We start from the raw sequence: 24806 nt of genomic DNA on the forward strand, positions 1-24806 counted from the left end.
CCTGGAGCTGAGATGGGAACTGTACCACCCTTGCCCCCTCCCTCTGCAACTGCAAACAACCCCACTCTCCTGCAAGGGCGGTACAGTTCCCGGAGGATAGCAGGTGGCCGGAGACGTCAGGACCAACAGGAACCCGGTCCCCGATGGGAGACGCCCGAGAGCTGCGCCCCGTGATATCTGCAGAGTTCCTCTGTAGTTGGAGGGGGGGCTATTGCTGGGCTGCTGTTGGCTGGTATTCACCAAGGGATCTCCATGCTTGCGGTGAGGCCTGGTGGTCGACGTCCAATTGGTCCTGACGTCTCCGGTGACTGCACTAGCCTGCTGGCTGCCATCGCCGACGTGAAGACGGTACAAAGCCCCCACGCCGGTGCGATGACACGGGGAGCGGAGAGGGGAGGGAAGGGGTCACGGTCATGGCCGGGAAGCAGAGGGGTGTAGCATAAACTGAATGGGGAGCGACAATCTGCTGCTGCCTGCACGCTGAGTTTGAAAGTTCCCACGCAAGACTCACGATACACTGTGTATCGTGAGTCTACCGTGGGAACTTTTAAACTCAGCGGGCAGGTAGCAGCATATTGTCAATTATTAACCCTCCCGCGCAATATACCCTCACCTTCTCTTTTATGGATGGGGATTTAGTTCCCCTTTCTTCGAGGACCGACCTGAGGTTCCGCTGTCACCTCTGCGGGCCGCCCTCGGTGAACGTCCTGTCTCCCTGTCCCTGGAATAGTAGGGGGCGATCAAACAGCACAACACCCCCCTCCCCCTCCAACTCCAGAGGAATCCGCTCCCCGATGGGCCGCTACGGCGACAAGTGGCAGTTCGCCCACAGCCCGAGCTGCGCCACCCCAAGAACAAGACGTACCCCTTGCACACCATCAGCTTCTGCCCATACGGGGAGCGTGTTCCTCTGGAGTTGGAACGGGGCTGGGCTGGAGTTGCTGATCTGGGATCTCCGTGCTTGCAGTGGGCCTGGGGGTCGGTGTTCCGTTGGTCCTGACGTCTCTGGTGACTGGCACTGTGCTGCTAGCATCGCGACGTGAAGACAGTACAAAGCCCCCGCGCCGGTGCAATGAGCGGGGAGCTGGAGAGGGGAGGGAAGGGGTCACACACATGGCCGGGAAGCAGAGGGGTGTAGGTGGGGTGAAACTGAAGGGAGCGGCAATCTACTGCTGCCTGCACCCTGAGTTAAAAGGTTCCCACGCAAGACTCACGATACACTGTGTATCGTGAGTCTACCGTGGGAACTTTTTTAACTCAGCTGGCAGGTAGCAGCATATTGTCAATTATTAACCCTCCCGCGCAATATACCCTCACCTTCTCTTTTATGAATGGGGATTTAGTTCCCCTTTCTTCGAGGACCGACCGGAGGTTCCGCTGTCACCTCTGCGGGCCGCCCTCGGTGAACGTTTTCAAGGACCTTTCTTCAAGGACCGAAAAAATGTCGCTATTCGGAGGTTTTCGTTATTTGGATCTTCGGATAAAAGGTTGTGCACCTGTACTGACACTTTTGAAAAATATAACTGGATAAGTCTCCAGGTCCTGACAGGATATTCCCTAGGACATTGAGGGAAGTTAGTGTAGAAATAACCGGGGCTATGACAGAAATATTTCAAATGTCATTAGAAACGGGAATAGTCCCCGAGGATTGGCGTACTGCGCATGTTGTTCCATTGTTTAAAAAGGGTTCTAAGAGTAAACCTAGCAATTATAGACCTGTTAGTTTGACTTCAGTGGTGGGCAAATTAATGGAAAAGATACTTAGAGATAATATATATAAGCATCTGGATAAACAGGGTCTGATTAGGAACAGTCAACATGGATTTGTGCCTGGAAGGTCATGTTTGACTAATCTTCTTGAATTTTTTGAAGAGGTTACTAGGGAAATTGACGAGGGTAAAGCAGTGGATGTTGTCTATATGGATTTTAGTAAGGCCTTTGACAAGGTTCCTCAGGAAAGGTTGGTTAAGAAGGTTAAACTGTTGGGTATAAATGCAGGAATAGCAAGATGGATTCAACAGTGGCTGAATGGGAGAAGCCAGAGGGTAATGGTGGATGGCTGTTTGTCGGGTTGGAGGCAGGTGACTAGTGGGGTGCCTCAGGGATCTGTATTGGGTCCTTTGTTGTTTGTCATGTACATCAATGATCTGGATGAAGGGGTGGTAAATTGGATTAGTAAGTATGCAGATGATACCAAGATAGGGGGTGTTGTGGATAATGAAGAGGATTTCCAAAGTCTACAGAGTGATTTAGGCCATTTGGAAGAATGGGCTGAAAGATGGCAGATGGTGTTTAATGCTGATAAATGTGAGGTGCTACACCTTGGCAGGACAAATCAAAATAGGACGTACATGGTAAATGGTAGGGAATTGAAGAATACAGTTGAACAGAGGGATCTGGGAATAACCGTGCATAGTTCCTTGAAGGTGGAATCTCATATAGACAGGGTGGTAAAGAAAGCTTTTGGTATGCTAGCCTTTATAAATCAGAGCATTGAGTATAGAAGCTGGGATGTAATGTTAAAATTGTACAAGGCATTGGTGAGACCAAATCTGGAGTATGGTGTACAATTTTGGTCGCCCAATTATAGGAAGGATGTCAACAAAATAGAGAGTACAGAGGAGATTTACTAGAATGTTGCCTGGGTTTCAACAACTAAGTTACAGAGATAGGTTGAATAAGTTAGGTCTTTATTCTCTGGAGCACAGAAGGTTAAGGGGGGACTTGATAGAGGTCTTTAAAATGATGAGAGGGATAGATAGAGTTGATGTGGACAAGCTTTTCCCTTTGAGAATAGGGAAGATTCAAACAAGAGGACATGACTTCAGAATTAAGGGACAGAAGTTTAGGGGTAACATGAGGGGAAACTTCTTTACTCAGAGAGTGGTAGCGGTGTGGAATGAGCTTCCAGTGGAAGTGGTGGCGGCAGGTTCGTTGGTATCATTTAAAAATAAATTGGATAGGCATATGGATGAGAAGAGAATGGAGGGTTATGGTATGAGTGCAGGCAGGTGGGACTAAGGGAAAAAAGTTGTTCGGCACGGACTTGTAGGGCCGAGATGGCCTGTTTCCGTGCTGTAATTGTTATATGGTTATAAGGTGGGCCAAAAATTGTAGCACAGTCGTGTACCGTTTTGGTGGGGTTTTGGCATATCACACACTCACAAACGATCAAGATGAGAATTTTAGTAATATATAGATATTGAACATACTGTGTTTACAAACCTGTTGTAGTGCTGCAGGGAATAATTTAATTGTTCTGTTATGGTACTACGACAATTGAAAACTTTTTACATTTTCTTGACATTCGGAATTTTGTATATATTTCTCAAACAACAATGGTATCATATCCATGGTATCATAACCATTCTAGTATATTTCTCTTACACTCTCCAAACTGAATCGAACAAAAATGCTCAAAGTGAAGCCTAATCAGTGATTTATATAGGTTTAACATAACTTACTTTTTCAGTTTTCTGCTACTCAAATGTCTCTAACTCAAATCGAACTGACATCAAATATCCTCGGAAAAATCAGAAACCTTGTGACTAGTCTAGAACAGAAATGTTGGCTGCTCCTTCCAATCCACTCCTCCTCTACCGTTTACATATTTTTTTATGATTCCACTGCCAATGGGAATAAAGGAAGTACAATCCAAAAATGGGTGTAAAATGGTCTGAATAAATTTCAATATTTGATGGGAGGAGGAGGATTCGGATGTTTATTCCAAATTCCTTTGCATGGTATACCGAAAAGCCTTGAAATTTCACTCAAAAATGAAATGCTGCAGGGTTTCTCTAAATCTACAAGATTTCAAAGATGCCTGAGTGAGTTTATTTTTTAATATGAAATGGATAGGCAGCCAGGCCCTCCACAATACATGGTCACAGCCCTCATTCATATGTTCAGGAAAAAACATCAAGAAATTGAGAAAAGGGTGTGGCAAATGTCAGAAAATGCACTGAAAAATCCATCTCTAATCCTATCAGGCAATTGAAACCAGTCTAAATCACAGGAACCAAGCAATATCATGATATTTGTAGTTATGATACACCTGAATCATGCCCTCTGTTTCTTTTCATAGTTGCTGCCTGACCCGTTGTCGCATTTCCAACACTTTTTATTATTATTTATTTTACTCATATTGATTGGAGTAAACGATATAACTATATAACATTCCTGGTTTTGAAATCTATATTACTAAAAGTCTGATCTTAACCACTTACTGTTGTTCTGTATTTTGATTTTAGAAAAAACGTTGCCACTTACGACTGTGATTTTTGGCCATCTTACTCAGAGTCCCCCTCCGCTGCGCAGTAGAAGAGGATTTTCTCCATCGATGAAAAATAAAAGAGTTATTAGCGTTTAAAAATGTTGAGATTCTCCCTCCTGGCCACGCCCCTCCCGGAGGGACTATAAAACCCGGAAGTGTTGAGTGCCTCAGTCAGTCTCTGCAAGATGGGGGAGCGAGAGGTCTCTGAGCTGTGAATAACACTGACCACATATCTACAAAACTGTGAGTGGTTTTACTGACCTGTCAGTGCCCTTAATGTGGTTAGAAAATATAGTTTGGAAATATTAAAGCAGTGTTGCCTTTGGTTTGGAAATGCTGAAGCTGTGTTAGAAACATAGAAACATAGAAATTAGGTGCAGGAGTAGGCCATTCGGCCCTTCGAGCCTGCACCGCCATTCAATATGATCATGGCTGATCATCCAACTCAGTATCCCGTACCTGTCTTCTCTCCATACCTTCTGATCCCTTTAGCCACAAGGGCCACATCTAACTCCCTCTTAAATATAGCCAATGAACTGTGGCTTCGACTACCCTCTGTGGCAGAGAGTTCCAGAGATTCACCACTCTCTGTGTGAAAAAAAGTTTTTCTCATCTCGGTTTTAAAGGATTTTCCCCTTATCCTTAAGCTGTGACCCCTTGTCCTGGACTTCCCCAACATCGGGAACAATCTTCCTGCATCTAGCCTGTCCAACCCCTTAAGAGTTTTGTAAGTTTCTATAATATCCCCTCTCAATCTCCTAAATTCTAGAGAGTATAACCCAAGTCTATCCAGTCTTTCTTCATAAGACAGTCCTGACATCCCAGGAATCAGTCTGGTGAACCTTCTCTGCACTCCCTCTATGGCAAGAATGTCCTTCCTCAGATTAGGAGACCAAAACTGTACGCAATACTCCAGGTGTGGTCTCACCAAGACCCTGTACAACTGCAGTAGAACCTCCCTGCTCCTATACTCAAATCCTTTTGCTATGAAAGCTAACATACCATTCGCTTTCTTCACTGCCTGCTGCACCTGCATGCCTACTTTCAATGACTGGTGTACCATGACACCCAAGTCTCGCTGCATCTCCCCTTTTCCTAATCGGCCATCATTTAGATAATAGTCTGTTGTTGCCTTTGGTTTGGAAATGCTAAAGCTGGTTTGCCTTTGGTTTGGAAATGCTAAAGCTGGGTTGCCTTTGGTTTGGAAATGCTAAAGCTGTGTTGCCTTTTTAAAATTACCTTGTCTAATTAAAGTTGCCTTGCCTTCTATATAATTAAAAGTCTAATCTTGACAACTTCCTGTTTGTGCTTTATATTGATTTTAGAAAAAATGCTCCCACGTACGGCTGTGATTTTTGGCCATCTTACTCGGTCCCCCTCCGCTCATCAGGTGTCAAGGAATTTTCCCATCGATGTAAAATAAAAGAGTTATTAGTGTTTAAAAAATGTTGAGATTCTCTCTCCTGTCAATCACGCCATGAAGACCACGTCCCTTCTGGTGGGAGGGTAGGAGGGGCTATAAAACCCAGAAGTGTGGGCGTGGCTCAGTCTCTGCAAGATGGCGGAGGGAGAGGTCACGACTTGCTGTCTTTAATGGCCTTGCACCTTGCTTGAAATGGTATGAAACTGCACTTGAATTTGGTGGCATTGCACCCTGCTGGAAGTGGAATTTCAAGGAATAGCCGTGAGTCAACTGCCAGCCCACCAGCCGTGAGTGAGTGAGCTGCCAGCACAACAGGCTTGAGTGACTGAGCTGCCAGACCAAGAATCCATTCGTCCCACAATGTCCATACTAGCCCTCTGGAAATCAGTCCCTTCAGCCCACAACACCCATACTAGCACCTCAGAAAGCCCCCTCCCCACTGGCCACCAATATTGGAATTGGTGGAGAGGTGGAATATTGCGTTGGGGGACCAGTCCTCCTGTGTGACACTTAGTCTGGTTCCTAATAAAAGGTTGAATTTAAAGCTTATTGAAGTAGATCATTTTGTAACTCCTTATAAAATATCAATAAATCACAACAAAAGACAAAGTGCTGGCAGATGTCAGAAGACTACGCAACATCTGTCGAGGGAAAAGGACAGATTGAGTTTCAGGTCAGGACCCTTCTTCAGGCTGAATGATGTTTTGGACATGGAGGCTGGTGCAATGAAATGTGAAGACCAGGGTTACACCATCCTTATGCTGTCTGGAGGGACGAGGATCAAGAGCAGAACTGCAGGAAATGGAGGAAACACGGGTGAAGGCTTTATCTACAACTGCTGGTGGCCCATGAGAAGGCACATGGCATACCTTTGACTTGAAGAGAGTGAGAGGAATCCGATGAACAGTTGTTAAGAATGAGGACAGGTTCCATTGGGCATAGAAGAGTGTAAGACTGAACTGATAGATTATTGATGCTGCGAGACCTGGGTGTCATGGTACACCAGTCATTGAAAGTAGGCATGCAGGTGCAGCAGGCAGTGAAGAAAGCGAATGGTATGTTAGCTTTCATAGCAAAAGGATTTGAGTATAGGAGCAGGGAGGTTCTACTGCAGTTGTACAGGGGCTTGGTGAGACCACACCTGGAATATTGCGTACAGTTTTGGTCTCCAAATCTGAGGAAGGACATTATTGCCATAGAGGGAGTGCAGAGAAGGTTCACCAGACTGATTCGTGGGATGTCAGGACTGTCTTATGAAGAAAGACTGGATAGACTTGGTTTATACTCTCTAGAATTTAGGAGATTGAGAGGGGATCTTATAGAAACTTACAAAATTCTTAATGGGTTGGACAGGCTAGATGCAGGAAGATTGTTCCCGATGTTGGGGAAGTCCAGGACAAGGGGTCACAGCTTAAGGATGTGAGAAAAGGGTTAATAAGGATGGTTGATTTATACCAGAACTCTGAAAAATATAACTTAGAAAGAAATAAGGTGTCAGCAGAAGCCAGACTGCTGGTAGAATAAAGTAACAATATACAGAACAGAGAGAAATTCTAGATAAAGAAAGTAACAAAGATAAAAACTTCAGCAGAAGCCTTGGGAGCCTTTGACGTCAGGAGATGGTCCGAGACGTTCCTGGACTTTCTCGTGGGAATGTGGGCTTTATGTTATGATTGGACGAAACTCGATGGGGAGACATGAGGTAGTGACCATAGTGAAGAAAGGTATAAAGATAGAAAGCATCTCCATCTTCTTTGTGCCTCTAGGGGACATCAGAGGAGAGGCACCTATTCTGCAGAATATGAAATTAATAAAAACACTTCTTTGTCTGAATTTGGCTCAAGAGCATTTGTGATTTTTGAATCTCACAAGGATAAGGGGGAAAAATCCTTTAAAACCGAGATGAGAAAAACTTTTTTCACACAGTGAATCTCTGGAACTCTCTGCCACAGAGGGTAGTTGAGGCCAGTTCATTGGCTATATTTAAAAGGGAGTTAGATGTGGCCCTTGTGGCTAAGGGGATCAGAGGGTATGGAGAGAAGGCAGGTACGGGATACTGAGTTGGATGATCAGCCATGATCATATTGAATGGCAGTGCAGGCTCGAAGGGCCGAATGGCCTATTCCTGCACCTAATTTCTATGTTTCTATGTTTCTAAACCTGGTAAAAATCTTTACAGCTCTCTAGGTGTAACTAGGACGATGGGATTTTCTGTGGAGTGTTGGCGTGGAGGGGGGATATGTGAGGGGATATAAGGGTTTAAATTTGGTGTGAATTTCGCCTTTGTTGCAGGTGGACGGGAGATGTGATGTTTGTCCCTCTGCGCGTTCACTTGCGCTTCAACCAACCGTGACTATCATTGTCCCGCCTCCGTGCTGCAACGATTGGTGGAGAGCGGCGCCGATAGGAGCTGCGCGGGCACCGGTTGGCCAGCGTCGCTGTCACTCAGAAAGTAAAGTTAGGCTGAGGCGAGCGCAAGCCGGGAGCTGGTGGCGAGGCGGCCATTGTATGAGGGAGGTGACGGGCTTTGGACGCCGCTTTTAACGGTGGATGAAGAGACCATCCGACACAAAGATAACGGGTTTTATTTCTCAATTAAGATACGTTCAAGTGAGAATAGGCAGATGTCAGATTTTGACGATTTTGAGAAACAGCTGTTGGAGAACCGGCAAGGTGAGCGGGTGGGCTCGAGAGACGAGGCGTTTTGCTTGGAGTTGTCCTTTTAATTAGATGATGTTGTCGGGAAATGGCCGTTAAAGGTTCCATTCAATGTTTGATTAAAACTCGTGTCCGAGAGAGGGGGAGGGTGAGGCCGAGCGGGACGCGCAGGCCCCATCAATGAGACAAGTGTTTGCTGCCTCTCAGACTCCTTATTCCATTTTGCAAAATCCTAACCCTACTCGTTACTTGATATTTGACCAGTTAGTTAAAAATCGACTGCAAATTTATTATTTCACTTATCTGCAATCGGTTTCATAATAGTGGGAGAAATATTCAAAGTAAACTCAGATTTTCTACAAATTATGATGGATGGGCATTTGGCTCACCCGTTATTTCAAAATATGTGCCACAGAGGCCCAGTGTACAGCAAAAGGAACTGCAGATGCTGGCTTACAAACAAAAACACAAAGTGCTGGAGTAACTTAACGGGCCAGCAGCATCTGTGGAGTAGACACAAAAAGTGAAGGGCCTGTCCCACTTAGGGGACCTTATTTGCGAGTTCAGGAAACTGCGCTCGCCATATGGTCACCACATGTTCGTAGGTAGTCTCACCAGTCTCCTTCATGGTCGAGAAGAGTTCCCGCATGGTGGTAACTATTCGCGGCCTCAGTATGGGTGCGCAACATTTTTCACCATTCAAAAGTTTTCCGCGATTGGTGGAGAGCGGCGCCGTGGAGAACATTGGTACTTTTGAGAACGAAGTGCAGTGGTAGTGGGGTCGCCATGTCGTTGTAGGTAGTCGAGGTAGCTGTAGGAAATCTCCTTTGCTGACCGGGCATTTTAATTGGCTCATTGGAGGGAAAAAAACGTAAGCACGAGTTTTCAGAACCAAGGAAAACCGACTGGTAATGTTAAATGCCTGCTAAACTTCACAGCTGTGTATCTCTGGCTTATTAAAAGTTGTCTGGCTTCTTAAAAGTGTCTCCCCTTCTCCCCTCCCCTTCCCGCTCTTTTAAAGGACTTACCGTGTGTGTGTGTGTTCCGCGCTGACGGTCGTTCCTGCTCGTGGTTTTTCAGGCGAGTGCCCCCGAGCTCGAAGGTCGCAGACAGTCCACTGAAAAGTCGTGTAAGTGGGACAGGCCCTTTAGAGTAACTCAGGGGGACAGACAGCATCTCTGAAGAGAAGAAATGGGTGACGTTTCGGGTCGCGACCCTTCAGAGTGATGGGGGGGGGGGGGGGGGTAGATGGAATGATGGAAGAGAGAACAGGCAGGATAAAGCCTGGCAAATGATAAGTGTATACAGGTGGAAGGAAGGAAGGGGTGATAGGCAGATGGTAGGACAAAGACCAGAGGTGAAAAGATGTGAGATAAGGATTGAATTGTGAAGCGAGTGGAAGTAGTGTGGGTGCAAGGGGAGGGGAGAAATAACTGTGGAAGTGGAAGCGGGAAGACAAGCAGGGTGTACAACCAAATACATTGAGCTGGTTATGTGGCCAGTGCTGGAATCATGCATGCAATGGGGTCAGTTGGTGCTCAGGATCTGTAGTGATGATGGGCACAAAATGCAGGACAGGCAGCATCTGGAGAGGAGGAATGGGTGATGTTTCAGTCCAAGACCTTTCTTCAGACTGATATCAGGGGAACATGGATAAGGAAGTGTATAGATAAGGAAGTGAAAGGTGTGAAAACAAGACAAAGAGAATGGTGGTCAAGGAAAATGTAGAATAGATCATTTTTAGTTGGGAGAAGGTAACAACAAAGCATTGGAGTGACATCCTATAGACTGGAATATTTTAGTCTGGCATTTCATCCTGAGGGTTGCTGGATTATTGGAGTTTTACTGTAGTTTGCAGCAGAATTAGAATTAGGCTCATTTTCACTTGTACAGTGGGTATCGTGATAGGCTTTGTTTTGCATGCTATCATATCAGATAATACTATATTCCCAAAAAGTTAATTTGCAAGTCGAATAGGTAGTAAGGATGGTAAATGCAATGCTCGCATTTATTTCGAGTGGACTAGAATATTAAAACATGTAATGCTGAGGCTCTAAGGTGCTGGCCAGACTGCATTTCGAGTATTGTGAGCAATTTTGGGCCCCTTATTTGAGGTGCTGGTGCTGGAGAGGGTCGAGAGGAAGATTAGGATAATTTTCCCAGATATGAGTGGGTTAACATGATGAGTGTTTGATGGCACTGGGCCTCTACTTGCTGGAGTTTAGGACGGAGAAATAGGTGAAAGAGGAGGACATTTGGCCCTTCGAGCCAGCACCACGATTCAATATGTTCATGGCTGATATATCTAAAATCAGTACCCCGTTCCTGCTTTTCGCCCCATATCCCTTGATTCCTTTAGCCTTTGGAGCTAAATCTAACTCTTGAAAACATCCAGTGAATTCAGCAGGGCTCTCACTTGACTTTTTTTCCCTGTTGCCAGCCGGGCAACCTCAGCAGCTATTTAGGTTGCCAAATGATAGTTTAGGTGGTCATTTAAGACAGCTTGCATGACGCGTGCGATAATGTGCTCGGACCATTTCCAGTCGGAATTATGGTCAATTAAGCATTCGCATATTATTTCTGCTTCAAATGAAGTCACAAACTAAACGTATTCACCAATCAAGTCTGAAGAAGGGTTTCGGCCCGAAACGTTGCCTATTTCCTTTCGCTCCATAGATGCTGCTGCACCTGCTGAGTTTCTCCAGCTTTTTTGTGTACCTTCACCAATCAAGACTTGATATATACCACAATGACATGCAGCAAAATTACAATACAGCATCTCATCTCTTTTTACACGTTGCAATGAATGCAATTTCTATTATCTCTTTCCACTTCCAAACAAAAATCTGGTTGGATTATTCAGCGCATGATCAACCTCGGTGAGACCAAGTGTAGGCTTGGCGATCGCTTCGCACAACAACTCCACTCAGTTCGCAATAACCAACCTGATCTCTTGGTGGCTCAGCACTTCAACTCCCCCTCCCATTCCGAATCCGACCTTTCTGTCCTGGGCCTCCTCCATGGCCCGAGTGAGGCCCACAGCAAATTAGAAGAACAGCACCTCATATTTCGCTTGGGTAGTTTACATCCCAGCAGTATGAACATTGACTTCTCCAATTTCAGGTTGTCCCTGCTTTCTTCTCCGCTTCCCAGCTCTCCCTCAGCCCTCTGCCTCTGCCTCTTCCTTTCTTCTTCCCCCCCCCCCCCCCCCCCCCCCCCCCCCACCTCAAGCCTCACATCAGTCTGAAGAAGGGTCTCGTCCCAAAACATCCCTATTTTCTTCGCTCCATAGATGCGGCCTCACCCACTGAGTTTCTCCAGCATTTTTGTCAACCCATTCACACAAGTTCTGTTATCCTACTTTCCTCACCCACTCCCTACACATTAGGGGCAATTTTACAGAGACAACTTAACCTACAAAGCCAATGTGTCTTTGGAATGTGGGAGGAAACCCACACGCTTGCAGGGAGAATGTGCAAATTCAACACAGACGGTGTCAGAAGACAGGATCAAACACAGATCTCTGGCGTGTGAGGCAGCAAGTCCACCAGCTGTGCCACTATATTTTGTTTTCCAACACACAAAAAATTATATGTTAATACCTTTGGTTACTAAAAAAAAAAAATAACCTATCCATTTTCAGTCTTAAATCTCAAAGTGACGCTATGTCCCCTTTTACAGCTACTGTCTGTTTTAATTCAGTTCAAGCCTATGGGGCAGTACATTGGCCATAAAGTTGCTGCCTAAAATTGCCAGACCTGTAATTGATCCTGAATATGGGTGCTGTCCATATGGAGTTTGCTCTTTTTCCCTTTGATTGCATTTGATCGTTTTTTTCTGGGTGCTCTTGTTTCCTTCCGCATTCCAAAGGTGTGCAGGAACCTTTTTCAGACCCAACCCAAAACGTAATGGTTTCCTGTTGAGTTACTCCAGCTTTTTGAGTCTATCTTCAGTTTAAACCAGCACCTGCAGTTCTCTCCTATACACACAATACTATATGATATAACTTTATTAATCCCAGGAGGGTGTTTGTGTGTGTGTTATATATATATGCGTGTATTGTTTTGTTTTCTTGTTTATAACATTGTTTACAGAGTACCTGTACTATGTTTACATATTCTGTTGTGCTGCTGCAAGTAAGGATTTCATTGTTCTTCTAACTGGGACGTGAGAATAAAAGACTCTTGACGCGTCGCTAATGTGTGGGGTAGAACTAGTGTATGGGTGGTTGGTGGGCTGAAGACCCTGTTTCCACGCTGTATCTTTAAATTAAACTAAAAACACTAAAACCAGAGGAAATCTAAAGAAGGGTCTCTACCCGAAACGTCACCCAATTTCTTCTAACCAGAGATGCTGGCTGTTCCATGGAGTTCCTCCGCACAATTAAAGCATGGAATAGTCTTCACCCTACCATAGTTACCCAACCAGATGCAACTAAATTCTTTTTTCCCCAAGAACCCTTTTTTTGCTTAAGTCCAAGTCAAGAGAGTTATTGTCATGTGTCCCAGATAAGACAATGAAATTCTTGCTTGCTGCAGCATAACAGAACATTTAAACATAATACAGAACAGGAGATAAGAGTTCAGTGTGTCTATATACCATAGACCATATACAGTGGCTTGCAAAAGTATTCATACCCCTTGAACGTTTCCACATTATGTCACGTTACAACCACAGAAGTAAATGTATTTTATTGGGATTTTATGTGATAGACCAACACAAAGTGGCGCATAATTGTGAAGTGGAAGGGAAATGATACATGGTTTTCAAATTTTTTTACAAATAAAAAACTGAAAAGTGTGGCGTGCAAAAGTATTCAGCCACCTTTACTCTGATCCCCCTAAATAAAATCCAGTGCAACCAATTGCCTTCAGAAGTCACCTAATTAGTAAATAGAGTCCACTTGTGTGTAATCTAATCTCAGTCTAAATACAGCTGTTCTGTGAAGGCCTCAGAGGTTTGTTAGAGAACATTAGTGAACAAACAGCATCATGAAGCCCGAGGAACACACCAGACAGGTTAGGGATAAAGTTGTGGAGAAGTTTAAAGCGGGGTTAGGTTATAAAAAAATATCCCAAGCTTTGAACATCTCACGGAGCACTGTTCAATCCATCATCCGAAAATGGAAAGAGTATGGAACAACTACAAACCTACCAAGACATGGCCGTCCACCTAAACTGACAGGCCAGGCAAGGAGAGCATTGATCGTAGAAGCAGCCAAGAGGCCCATGGTAACTCTGGAGGTGCTGCAGAGATCCACAGCTCAGGCGGGAGAATCTGTCCACAGGACAACTATTAGTCGTGCACTCCACAAATCAGGAGTGGCAAGAAGAAAGCCATTGTTGAAAAAAAGCCATAAGAAGTCCCGTTTGCAGTTTGCCACAAGCCATGTGGGGGACACAGCAAATGTGGAGGAAGGTGCTCTGGTCAGATGAGACCAAAATTTAAGTTTTTGGCCTGAATGCAAAACGCTATGTGGCGGAAAACTAACACTGCACATCACCTTGAACACACCATCCCCACTGTGAAACATGGTGGTGGCAACATCATGCTGTGGGGATGCTTTTCTTCAGCAGGGACAGGGAAGCTGGGATGATGGATGGAGCCAAATACAGGGCAATCTTGAAAGAAAACCTGTTAGAGTCTGCAAAAGACTTGAGACTGGGGCGGAGGTTCACCTTCCAGCAGGACAACGACCCTAAACATACAGCCAGAGCTACAATGGAATGGTTTAGATCAAAGCATATTCATGTGTTAGAATGGCCCAGTCAAAGTCCAGACCTAAATCCAATTGAGAATCTCTGGCAAGACTTGAAAATTGCTGTTCACAGACGCTCTCCATCCAATCTGACAGAGCTTGAGCTATTTTGCAAAGAAGAATGGGCAAAAATTTCAGTCTCTAGGTGTGCAAAGCTGGTAGAGACATACCCCAAAAGACTTGCAGCTGTAATTGCAGCGAAAGGTGGTTCTACAAAGTATTGACTCGGGGGGCTGAATACTTTTGCACGCCACACTTTTCAGTTTTTTATTTGTAATAAAATTTGAAAACCATGTATCATTTTCCTTCCACTTCACAATTATGCACCACTTTGTGTTGGTCTATCACATAAAACCCCAATAAAATACATTTACGTTTGTGGTTGTAACGTGACAAAATGTGGAAAAGTTCAAGGGGTATGAATACTTTTGCAAGCCACTGTATATACACAATAAATAAACAGATAAAGTGCAATAGGCTGTTATTTTTCAGAGTTTGGATTTTGGTGGTGGTGGGTCCATTACAATTTAAATTCCATTTGGAGGACCAGGAAACCAAGAAGCAAGAGTTACTCCAGCTCCAGGGAGTGATTCTACGTTTGTTTTCAGCGGTCGCGGCGAGGCAATGGCAGCCAGACCTCCCAAAATGCAAAGGGATGGAGAAAGTGCCCGACGCCGACCAATTGCCGTCGCAGTGCGCAAGTGCAGGGCGGCACATGCGCACAACCGCGGCCAATGATGTGCTGGCCGTGGTTGTGTGCATGTGAAGGGGAGGATGTGCAGGCCGTGGCAGTGCACATGTGTAAGGCGGCCGGCCGTGCCGGCAGAGGAGTAGCGGGCGGAGAACGGAGACCCGACAGCCCGGACACGGATAAGGATAGCGGGCGGAGACGGAGAGTTACAGAGAGAGAGACAGAGAGGGGGACCGCTCAGAATTAAACGATAGGTGTTCCGGGTGCTTGTCAAGCCGGGCAAAATGGCAGGGTTTTAGGTTGCCCCGTGGCACTTTCGGACCCCATTGGCACCCGGGCAACTTAATTTCGAGCCCTGTTTCAGTGGTAGAGAATTCCACAGATTCACAACTCTGGGTGAAGACATTTTTCCTTATCTCAGCCCTAAATTACCCCTTATTCTTAAACTGTGCCCCTGGTTCTGGACTCCCCAACATCGGGAACATTTTTCCTGCATCTAACCTGTCCAATCCTTTAAGAATTTCATATGTTTCTATAAGATACCCTCTCGTCCTTCTAAATTCCAGTGAATACAAGCCCAGTCGACCCATTCTTTCGTCATATGTCAGTCCCGCCATCCCGGGAGTTAACCTGATGAACCTACGTTGCACTACCTCAATAGCAATAATGTCCTTCCTCAAATTAGGAGACCAAAATTGCGTGCAATACTCTGTACAACTGCAGTGGGACCGCCTTGCTCCTAAACTCAAATCCTTTCGCAATGAAGGCCAACATGCCATTAGCTTTCTTCACTGCCTGCTGTATCTGCATGCTTACTTTCAGTGACTGATGTACAAGCACAAGCATGCCCAGGTCTAGTTGCACCTCCCCATTTCCTAATCTGACGCCATTAGGTGCCTTCCTGTTCTTGCCACCAAAGTGAATAACCTCGCATTTATCCACATTATACTGCATCTGCCCACTCACCTAACCTATGCAAGTCAACCTGCAGCCTCACAGCTAATCTGACACCATTCAGATTTTCCTAATTTGACACCAGATGATAATCTGCCTTCGTGTTCTTGCCACCAAAGTGGATAACCTCACATTTAACCACATTATACTGCATCTGCCCACTTATCCAACTTCATAGCATCCTCCTCGCAGCTCACACTACCACCCAGCTTTGTCATCCGCAAATTTGTGACATCCCACTAGTCACTGCCTGCCATTCTGAAAAGGACATGTTAATTCCTACTCTTAGCTTCCTGTCTGCCAACCAGTTCTCTATCTATGTCAATACCCTACCCCCAATACCATGTGCTCTGATTTTGCACACTCATCTTTTGCGTGGGGCCTTGTCAAAGGCTTTTTGAAATTCCAGATACACAACATGCACTGGCTCTCCATATTCCATTCTACTTGTTACATCCTCAAAAAATTCCAGAAGATTAGTCAAGCATGATTTCCCCATCATAAACCCATGCTGACTTTGACTGATCCTATCACTGTTTTTCAAATGCACTGCTATAATATCTTTAATAATCGACTCAAGCATCTTCCCCACTACTGGTCCATAAATCCCTGTTTTCTCTCTCCCTCCTGTCTTTTAAAAAAAAAATGAGTGGCTACCTTTCAGTCCACAGGAACTGATCCAGAATCGAGAGAACATTGGAAAATGATCACCAATGCCTCCACGATTTCTAGGGCCACCTCCTTGAGTGCTCTTGGATACAGATAATCAGGCCCTGAGGATTTATTTGTCCTTCAGTCCCAACATTTTACCTAACACCATTTCCTGACTGGATTCCTTTCAGTTCCTCCCTCCCACTAGATCCTCGGTCTCCTAGTATTTCTGGGAGATTGTTTGTGTCTTCCTTAGTGAAGACAGAACCAAAGTACTCATTTAACTGTTCTGCCATTTCCTTGTCTCCCATTATAAAGTCACCTGTCTCTGATTGTAAGGGACGTAAGTTAGTTGTCACTAATCTTTTCCTTTTTACACATCTAAAGAAGCTTTTAGAGTCCATTTTTATATTCCCCACAGGCCTTCTTTCATGCTCTTCACCCCCCCCCCTCTTAATTAACCCCTTTGTCCTGTTGAGTTCTAAATTTCTCCCAGTCCCCCGGTTTTCTGCTTCCTCTGGCCAATTTATATGCCTCTTCCTTGAATTTAACACTATCCTTGATTTCCCTCGTTAGCCATGGTTGACCCGCATTCCCCGTTTCACCCTGATCCTGTGCTCAGGGTGAGGGACTTTGATGTATTCCCTCCCATCTTGACTACCTGGGGCCTGGCGGTGAGAAAGTCCAGGGCCCAGGCACACAGGTGTTGAGCCCTAATTCCAGTAGCTTCTCGGCCAGCCTGGTGGAGATTATCGTGTTGAAGGCTGAACTGAAGTTTATGAACAGCATCCTCACGTAGCCAGCCTTCTGGCTGTCAAGATGAGAGAGAGAGAGAGCCCCCCTGCAGGAAATATACATCAGGAGGTGCAACCCCAGAGCCAATAAAATCATGGGAGACCCCTTCCACCCTTGCAACGGATTGTTCCAGCTGCTACCGTCAGGCAAACGCCTCCGTTGCCATGCTGTGAGAACGGAGAGGTTGAGAAGAAGCTTCTTCCCAGAGGCCATTAGGACTGTAAACTCCTATCTCACCAGGGACTAACTTTACTGTACCACTCTACTGCTTTTTTTAAAAATCGCTGTTTTTTTCCCTTTTTCCTTCCGCCCACAATATTTAATATGAAAAAGAATCTGTGATTCTGTTACATTCTGTTTGTTTGTTTGTTTGTCTTTTTGCACAAAGTCCGCGAGCATTGCCACTTTTCATTTCACTGCACATCTCGTGTGTGTATGTGACGAATAAACTTGACTTGATAATTTTTGGAGTTCATCAATGCAGTCTTTAAATATTTGTCATTGTATCTCCACCGTCAACCCTTTAAATATAATTTGCCAGTCCTAGCCAATTCCTGTCTCGTACCTTCAAAATCTCCTTTCTTCAAGGTCAGGACCCTAGTCTCTGAATTAACCGTGTCACTCTCTGTCCTATTATGGTCACTGTTGCCCAAGGGGCTCTGCACAACAAGATCGCTAACTAATCCCTTCTCATTACACAATACCCAGTCAAGGATGGCCTTCCCTCTAGTCGGTTTCTCTGCATATTGGTTTAAAAAACCATCCTGTGTACATTCCAGGAAATCCTCAGCGCTGCTACCAATTTGGTGGGACCAATCTATATGTAGATTAAATTCACCCATGATAATTGTTGTATCTTTGTGACACGCATCCCTAATTTCCTGCTTGGTGCTATCCCCAACCTCCCTACTGCTGTTTGGTAGTCTGTATACAACTCCAACAATCATTTTCTGCCCTTGGCTATTTCGCAATTCTACCCATACTGATTCAACAGTAAGCAACCTAGTGTCTCTCCTTGTTATTGCATGAATCTCTTTAACCAGCAATGCCACCCCCCTCTTCCTTTCTATCTATCCATCCTGAATATCGAAAACCCAGCATGTTTAGCTCCTAGCCCTGGTCACCCTGGAGCCATGTCTCTGTAATTCCAACTATATCAAACTCCTTAACTGCTAACTGCACATTCAATTCATCCACCTTAGTACGAATGCTCCTCGCATTAAGGCACAAACCTTTCAGATTTGTTTTTCTCATCTTGCGTCTACCTTTTGCTTCTGTCCTCCTTTTATGGCCCTCTATCACCTTCCATTGGTTCCCCCCCCCCCCCCCCCCCCTCCCCTATCAGTTTAAGCGTAATCTTTCCTACACTCTCTTTCCTGTTAACTGCACGCATACGCTTCCATGTTGTTGACTACACCCACTCCCCACTGATGAACAGTGAAAGGCATGGATAGAGTGGATGTAGAGAGGATGTTTCCACTCGTGGGACAGTCTAGGACCAGAGGTCATAGCCTCAGAATTAAAGGATGTTCCTTTAGGAAGGAAATGAGGAGGAATTTATTTAGTCAGAGGGTGGTGAATCTGTGGAATTAATTGCCAGAAAAGGCAGTGGTGGCCGTCAAGGGATATTTTTGGCCAAGATAGATACATTCTTGATTAGTACGGGGGTATGGGAAGAGGGCAGGAGAATGGAGTTAGGAGTGAGATAGATCAGCCCTGATTGAATGGCAGAGTAGACTTAATGGGCTGAATAGAAACATAGAAATTAGGTGCAGGAGTAGGCCATTCGGCCCTTCGAGCCTGCACCGCCATTCAATATGATCATGGCTGATCATCCAACTCGGTATCCCGTACCTGCCTTCTCTCCATACCCTCTGATCCCCTTAGCCACATCTAACTCCCTCTTAAATATAGCCAATGAACTGGCCTCGACTACCCTCTGTGGCAGAGAGTTCCAGAGATTCACCACTCTCTGTGTGAAAAAAGTTCTCATCTCGGTTTTAAAGGATTTCCCCCTTATCCTTAAGCTGTGACCCCTTGTCCTGGACTTCCCCAACATCGGGAACAATCTTCCTGCATTTAGCCTGTCCAACCCCTTAAGAATTTTGTAAGTTTCTATAAGATCCCCTCTCAATCTCCTAAATTCTAGAGAGTATAAACCAAGTCTATCCAGTCTTTCTTCATAAGACAGTCCTGACATCCCAGGAATCAGTCTGGTGAACCTTCTCTGCACTCCCTCTATGGCAATAATGTCCTTCCTCAGATTTGGAGACCAAAACTGTACGCAATACTCCAGGTGTGGTCTCACCAAGACCCTGTACAACTGCAGTAGAACCTCCCTGCTCCTATACTCAAATCCTTTTGCTATGAAAGCTAACATACCATTTGCTTTCTTTACTGCCTGCTGCACCTGCATGCCTACTTTCAATGACTGGTGTACCATGACACCCAGGTCTCGCTGCATCACCCCTTTTCCTAGTCGGCCACCATTTAGATAATAGTCTGCTTTCCTGTTTTTGCCACCAAAATGGATAACCTCACATTTATCCACATTATACTGCATCTGCCAAACATTTGCCCACTCACCCAGCCTATCCAAGTCACCTTGCAGTCTCCTAGCATCCTCCTCACAGCTAACCCTGCCCCCCAGCTTAGTGTCATCCGCAAACTTGGAGATATTGCATTCAATTCCCTCATCCAGATCATTAATATATATTGTAAATAGCTGGGGTCCCAGCACTGAGCCTTGCGGTACCCCACTAGTCACTGCCTGCCATTGTGAAAAGGACCCGTTTACTCCTACTCTTTGCTTCCTGTTTGCCAGCCAGTTCTCTATCCACATCAATACTGAACCCCCAGTGCCGTGTACTTTAAGTTTGTATACTAATCTCTTATGTGGGACCTTGTCGAAAGCCTTCTGGAAGTCCAGATGCACCACATCCACTGATTCTCCCCTATCCACGCTACTAGTTACATCCTCGAAAAATTCTATAAGATTCGTCAGACATGATTTACCTTTTGTAAATCCATGCTGACTTTGTCCAATGATTTCACCACTTTCCAAATGTGCTGCTATCCCATCTTTAATAACTGACTCTAGCAGTTTCCCCACTACCGATGTTAGACTAACTGGTCTGTAATTTCCCGTTTTCTCTCTCCCTCCCTTCTTAACAAGTGGGGTTACGTTTGCTACCCGCCAATCCTCAGGAACTACTCCAGAATCTAAAGAGTTTTGAAAGATTATTACTAATGCATCCACTATTTCTGGAGCTACTTCCTTAAGTACTCTGGGATGCAGCCTATCTGGCCCTGGGGATTTATCGGCCTTTAATCCATTCAATTTACCCAACACCACTTCCCGGCTAACCTGGATTTCACTCAATTCCTCCAACTCCTTTGACCCGCGGTCCCCTGCTATTTCCGGCAAATTATTTATGTCTTCCTTAGTAAAGACGGAACCAAAGTAGTTATTCAATTGGTCCGCCATATCCTTGTTCTCCATGATCAACTCACCTGTTTCTGACTGCAAGGGACCTAAATTTGTTTTAACTAATCCCTTTCTTTTCACATATCTATAAAAAGTTTTGCAGTCAGTTTTTATGTTCCCTGCCAGTTTTCTTTCATAATCTATTTTTCCTTTCCTAATTAAGCCCTTTGTCCTCTTCTGCTGGTCTCTGAATTTCTCCCAGTCCTCCGGTATGCTGCTTTTTCTGGCTAATTTGTACGCATCATCCTTCGCTTTGATACTATCCCTGATTTCCCTTGTTATCCACGGATGTACTACCTTCCCTGATTTATTCTTTTGCCAAACTGGGATGAACAATTTTTGTAGTTCATCCATGCAGTCTTTAAATGTCTTCCATTGCATATCCAAATGGCCTAATTCTTTTACTATCACGTGATCTTATGAACACATTCTTTGTCCTCCTTGAGATTTATGCCTTCTTCAACTGCAACTTTATACCTTGATCAGAGTCCGTCACTTAATGTTCACAACCGAGGGATAGTTCTCGAATGCCATGGCTGTTCTCCGCCACATTTCACGAAATACTGCTAACTGCTACATTAGGGCAGACACGCAAATTCCAGCGGAAAAAAACACTTCACTGACTGTATCATCAGTCCACATGAACCAGGAATTTACCGCTTTGCAAACTTTCTAAGTTTTAGGCATTCATAAAGAAATTTGTCCTGCTTGTGTCACTGCAGAGACCTCTATGGCAATCAAGTTTCATAGAACATTGAACGGTACAGCACAAGAGCAGGTCCTTCGGCCCACAATGTATATGCCAAACATGGTGTCAAGACCCTCACACAGCCCATATGCCTCCATTACCTGCATATCCACATACAAAAGTATTTTAGATGCCACCAATGTATCTGCATAAACCACCACCTCCTCCAGCGTGTTCCAGGCACTCACCACCCTTGGTGTTAAAAACTTGCCTTGTACATCTCCTTTAAACTTTGCACCTCTCACCATAATGCTATGCCCTCTAGTATTTGATTTTTTTCATCTATGGAAAAAGATTCTGACTACCTTACCTATGCCTCTCATAATTTTATGTACTTCAGTCAGATCTCCCTGCAACCTCTGTTATTCCAGAGAAAACAATCCAAGTCTGTCCAACCTCTCTCTGAAGCTAATACCCCTTAATCCAAGCATCATTCTGTAAACCTCTGCATCCTTTCCAAAGCTTTCACATCCTTACTGTAATGGGGTGACATAAAGTGTATGCAATATACCAAATGTGGCCTAACTTATAAACATAAATCCTTAAATATAGCCAAGCCAAACTCGTACAATAGGTAAAGCAAAGAGAAAGATAAGAGCGCAGAATATTGTTGGCATCATTGTAGCGCAACTGTTTCCGAGACAGTCCAATGAGATACAGGAGAATCGGGCTATGCCCTAGTTTATGAAAGGATTGTTCAGAAGCCTGGTAATAGGTAAACATTAACACTTTTTATGTATTTTAGAAATGTCCAGGTTTAAATGCCACATGCTTTCTACAGCTAAATTCTTGGTCAAAAACATTCAGCTGTTCCTCCACAATCTCAATAATATTTGGGAGAGAGTGGTCTCAGTTTCTTCAACAACCTATGGGGAAGTCTGTTTTGAATCTCCCATGATCTCACACATTGTGCTTTGATGTTTTGAACTCCAATGCTCTGTTTCATTGTTAATAGTTATGGTGCTTGAATCCAAGCCATTCATAATTTGCATTCTTAATTTATATTGGGAGAACAAAATGTCGTAACTCCAAGTTTGTTGCTGATGCATAACTAAGTGGAATTGAGTAAGGAGGAGGATGCAATGATGATTCAACAGAGCGCTGTCAATTTTAGAGGGCAAGAACACTACAAAAATATAATGTGGAAAAAATGTGAAGTTATTCATTTTGGTGCACAAAGCAAATGAAAAAGGTATTATTTTTATTATGAGAGATTAGGTAACGTTGATGTTCAAAAGCTCCAGCGTGTCCTTTAAACCACACTGAAACCCAAATGGGCAGGAGCCGGAAGGAATTTGGAAAGCAAAAGATTCAATGGCCTTAATTACGAGAAGCTTTGGTAGTAAATCTCTTGTAATGAGTATAGGGTTTTGGTAAGAATGCACCTGGAGTACATCTTTGGGGCCTCCACTTAAAAAAGGATATACCATATTTCCCGGCAATGAAGACGCACCCCCAATTTAAGTTGTTAAATTTTGAGAAAAGGATGGTGGGGCAGGATCATCGGTTTGGTCGGTAACATCGACTGCGTGCCCCGGGGCTGGCTTCAGTTCCCAGATCCCTCGCGTCCCCGGGACTAGCTGCAGTTTCCAAATCACCTGCCCCGGGACTGGCTGTAGCGCCCAGGTCGTCTGCCCCGGGACTAGTAGAGCGAGAGAGAGAGAGCCCGGGACGGAACAGCCAGCCTTACGCCCAGTAGCTTCCCACCAACAACCACCTCCACTGGTTACGCATATGACAAAGGACACCGTGGCTGGCTGGCGGGTGGGCGGTTCCGCAGTCCGGTCCCGGCGGCCGCTCGAGCCACCCGAGCTACTTCCCTCCCTGGCCACAATGGGGTGGCTCCACGCCCGAAGTGCCACGGCAGCGATGAGTGAGTAAGTTGCTGGCATGATCCCCGACCCCCTCCTTCTCAATGCTCCTGCCCTCCCCACAACTTTACCCCTAGCCAGACTCCCCACACGCTGTGAAGGAACTCCTCCTCCCCACCCTCCAGCGGAGCTGTCCTTTTACTGCTGCTTCCCATCAGCTGCCAGCAATAAGGGATAGACTTGGCTATCCCTCAGTACAGCAACATCGGTCTTGATGTTGGTGTGCTGAGGGATAGCCAAGTCTATCTTTCTTGGCTAACAACCTAACCTTTGGCTTCCAAGATGCAGGTAAATTTTCGTGCCTTTTTGGGTAAAAAATAGCGTCTTCATTGCCGGGAAATACGGTACTTGCAATAGAGGCAGTGTAGACTAGGAACAATGGCTTTGCCAGGTGAGTGGAGATCAAATAGGCTACAGATCTGTAAAAGCCTTGACAAATGAATGATCAGTACCGAAACAGGCTCTTTGCTCCAACTCATCCATGTCATCCAAGATGCCTCATCTAAGTTAGTCCCATTTACTGGAATTCTTTGCCACAGAAGGCTTAAGAGGCCAAGTCAGTGAATATTGTTAAGGCAGAGATAGATAGATTTTTGATTAGTGCAGGTGTCGGAAGTTATGGGCAAAATGGGTTTAGTAGGGAGAGATAGATTAGCTGGAAACGATGAAGACAACAGGACAATTCGGGACCGGCAACAGATGACTTCAGGCAAGGAGGTTCCCTGATAAGCTCATTGTTGGTTAGGGACAGGCGAGGGAGGTTTTGTAGCAGATGTTTAAAATTGGGGAATTCAGACCGTCAGGTAGTATGTTTATCCAAGCAAAATGTCAGGTGCTGTTCCTTAGATTTGCGTGTGGCCTCAGCCGTACTGCAAACAAATTCTAATCTGGTGTAATGTCATTTGAACCCATAGTCAAGAGTGTTTTATTGTCATATGTCCCAGATGGGACAATGAAATTCTTCCTTGCTGCAGCACAACAGAATATGTGACTATGTAAACATAGTACATAACGGGGGAAGAGGAAAAAAAAGAAAAAGTTCAATAAATAACAAATATAGTGCAATAATAATATAGTATTTTTCAGTTCAGAGGTTATTCATTGTGTTTAATAGCCTGATGGCTGCAGGGAAGAAGCTGTTCCTCCATTCTCTCCGTTCTCTTTAGCCACACGGGCCACATCTAACTCCCACTTAAATATAGCCAATGAACTGGCTATTAACCATTTCATTAATCATCTTCTCAGAATTGCTGTGATTCTCTTCCAAATAGCATCACAACATTTGAGTCCTAAGTAGACAGGTGTGATTCTCGCCAGAAGATTGTCCAGACACTGTTAGTGACATTTTGGAAGGGTCTCGACCCGAAACGTCACCCATTCCTTCTCTTCAGAGATGCTGCCTGTCCCGCTGAGTTACTCCAGCATTTTGTGTCTACAATAGATCTACCTTGGTTTAATGCTTGGATCCGTTAATCATAAGTGATAGTTTGGGTCCAA

The 24806-nt window shown here is 44.9% G+C and overlaps 1 protein-coding gene across 4 annotated transcripts in view; it reads left to right on the forward strand.

The window, feature by feature from the left end:
• The first annotated feature begins 8144 nt into the window (after window positions 1–8144).
• The window catches only part of LOC129708380 (splicing factor U2AF 65 kDa subunit-like), a 42771-nt gene continuing 26109 nt past the window's right edge, over window positions 8145–24806 (forward strand). The window contains exons 1-2 of one of the 4 annotated variants that reach the window (XM_055654081.1): window positions 8145–8369; window positions 9376–9483. Coding sequence is in view for 3 of the 4 variants with exons in the window: in XM_055654077.1 (XP_055510052.1) it covers window positions 8321–8369 (49 nt within the window). In the remaining variant the exon portion in view is untranslated. The remainder of the gene's footprint in view (window positions 8370–9375; window positions 9484–24806) is intronic. The other 3 variants (XM_055654077.1, XM_055654079.1, XM_055654080.1) reach the window with 3 other exon arrangements.

The sequence above is a fragment of the Leucoraja erinacea genome, chromosome 23 (genome assembly GCF_028641065.1).
Source record: "Leucoraja erinacea ecotype New England chromosome 23, Leri_hhj_1, whole genome shotgun sequence".
Lineage (NCBI taxonomy): Eukaryota > Metazoa > Chordata > Chondrichthyes > Rajiformes > Rajidae > Leucoraja > Leucoraja erinaceus.